The sequence below is a fragment of the Chanos chanos genome, chromosome 5 (genome assembly GCF_902362185.1).
Source record: "Chanos chanos chromosome 5, fChaCha1.1, whole genome shotgun sequence".
Classification (NCBI taxonomy): Eukaryota; Metazoa; Chordata; class Actinopteri; order Gonorynchiformes; family Chanidae; genus Chanos; species Chanos chanos.
Genome location: NC_044499.1, coordinates 52,012,923 through 52,015,422, shown reverse-complemented (window position 1 = coordinate 52,015,422; position 2,500 = coordinate 52,012,923). Strand labels below are relative to the sequence as shown.

Genomic DNA, 2,500 nt, shown 5'->3' with positions numbered 1-2,500 from the left:
AATATTTGGTTTGGCTCCTAGCTCTGATAAGAGATCCCTCTTCGTCTACTTTGAATGATCTTCATTCTTGAGTTAAATTGAAATGTCTTTTGTTTACCAATGCTGAGTAAAAAACCCAGCGTTTGACCGGAGTCACTCCTGCCTGCGTACAGCGAGTACAGTGCAAACCTGCTCACTTTACATGTTTGAGCAGTTGAGCTGTTTAAAATGCAAACAGACCTCATAGAGCGTCCCTCACAGCCTCCTCTAGGGCTGGATGATATGCTGAAAATATGCAGCATGTAATAAAGTCGCTGGATCTTGTGATGACGACATGAGATGCAGTAAAAGAGAGATTAAAGAGGACAGTCTCAGTGTGTCTCTGACTGGCTGTGCTGCACACACAGACACTGACAATGAGCAGGCGGGGTCTGGTGGTGGTTTGACTGATGATACTGGTTTGTGTTTGGTGGTGGTTTGACTGATGATGCTGGTTTGTGTTTGGTGGTGGTTTGACTGATACTGGTTTGTGTTTGGTGGTGGTTTGACTGATACTGGTTTATGTCTGGTTGTGGTTAGACTGATACTGGTCGTGTTTGGTGGTGGTTGACTGATGATACTGGTTTGTGTTTGGTGGTAGTTTTCAGAAAAAAGAGGAAATTTGATATGGACCAAAAATAAAAAACCGTGTCTGTTCCCAGAGAGAGTCCCAGAGCTACAGTAGTCACTGCTCCTGCTGCTGCCAGCAAGGACGACCACATCTGATTGGTTCCCTTATGTAAACGTGTGTGTGTGTGTGTGTGTGTGTGAGAGAGAGAGAGAGAGTGTGTCCTTTTTGAATATTTCCATAAAGCCTTGTGTGTATTTTTTCACTCTTATTTTTATGACTCTGTTGGAAAGTCACTGGTGTGAAATTCACTGTAGATCACAATCTCAGATCAGTTCCTCTCAAAACTCAGTCCTACTGAACAAGTGTCTTGCTGTTAGCAAAAAGCCTATTGCCTTCACAAAATTTGTGTTAATGGTGTGTTAGTCCCCCAAACGATGTGCTTTCAGGTAAAAGCAAATAACAAAAAAAGCTGATTATATTTCACCCAGAGGAAGGAGAAAAGAGAAAGAGAGGGGGGGGGGTGGGAGAGAGAGAGAGAGACAGAGAGAGAGAGAGAAAGAGAGAGAAAGAAAGAGAGAGAGAGAAAGAGAGTAAAAATAGTGCATGGAGGTAGAAACTGAGGACAGTACACCTCCTTAGGCAACATGTTGCTTTTTTTAAGTCTCCACTCAATCTGAACAAGAGAAGGCCGGATTATCACGGGACAGTGAGACAACAGCAGCCAATCACAGAGAACGCACAGGATTAACCCGGGGGGGGGGGGGGGGGGGGGGGGGTGAAAGAGAAAGAGACAAACATTGTGAGAGCGAGTGACTTTTAAATTATTCCTTTTTACTGACAACTTAACACGAAAAAAAACAGGAAAAATAAAACAATATCCATCATGTCTGACAAAACAAACCAAAACAAAACAAACCTTGAGGCTGTAAATAAAAACTACAGAACACACACACACACACACACACACACACACACGTTGGGGGGGGGGGGGGGGGGGGGGATTCGTCGAGAATCAGCTAATGGAGGGAGTCATGGGAGATTTGGAGAGACAGTGAGCAAGAGAGAGAGAGAAACAGCTAGAGAAAGATGAGAGATGGGAGGGAGGGAGAGACAGAGAGAGAGAGAGAGAGAGAGAGAGGGTTTATGTAACAGAGTGTATCAGAGCTGAACGCAGTGTGGCTGATGGCACTGTGTGTGTGTGAGTGCACATGTGTTCTGTGCTCTGTTGACGCGGAGTCGGAATTGCTACAGCTCCACAGTCAGACTTGAACCATCCGAGCTCTCCATCATGCACATTCTTCAGTCTCACTGCGTGATCAGGTGAGAAAAGCCAGCTTCTCCTTATCAAACGCTCTCTCTTCTTTTTCACAGCCAGAACAAAAAAAAAAACAAAACAAAACAGAAACAAACATCTCTTTGGCTTCTGTGGTTTTGTTTTGTTTTTGTTTGTTCTTTTTTTTCACATTTTAAATTCATGCCATTTGTGTCAGATTAGATTGTGTGCAGTCAGAAGAAGTGGGTTTTGCTATTTGTCCAGAACAGCAGCGACTCGCCAGGGGCAAGCTCTCGTGCACAACCCGAAGTCTGTGGACTTGTCTGGGTTGTTTTCGCCGTGACTTTGATGAAGTATTTGCGTCGACGTCGAGTTATTAAATTATGGATGCCCGCGCACGCGTTTGTTTTCCTTAGCTTTTCGTTTCAAATTCATCAGGATATTTCCTGTTTGATCAAAACTGGACTAAACGATGGTGATGAAAAATTTAGACGGGCGTTCCACGCACACAGAGGGACGCGGTCGTGTCGAGCGCCGTGTTCCAACATCGTGTAAGCGGCTGAATTCTCTGTCGCCTCCTGACTCGGCTAATGGAGAAGTTGTGTCTGTCTTCCATTTGGACGGCAAATAATTGATGC

At 44.6% G+C, this 2,500-nt stretch overlaps 1 protein-coding gene across 4 annotated transcripts in view; it reads left to right on the top strand.

The window, feature by feature from the left end:
- thrab (thyroid hormone receptor alpha b) overlaps positions 1-2,500 on the top strand; it is a 53,304-nt gene that overhangs the window by 35,928 nt on the left and 14,876 nt on the right. For 2 of the 4 annotated variants that reach the window (XM_030773383.1, XM_030773384.1), the window contains exon 1: positions 1,878-1,909. The exons of the other annotated variants lie outside the window; for them this stretch is intronic. In XM_030773383.1, the coding sequence (XP_030629243.1) occupies positions 1,878-1,909 (32 nt within the window). Of the gene's footprint in view, positions 1-1,877; positions 1,910-2,500 lie in introns of those variants that run through there. 4 annotated transcript variants of the gene reach the window in all.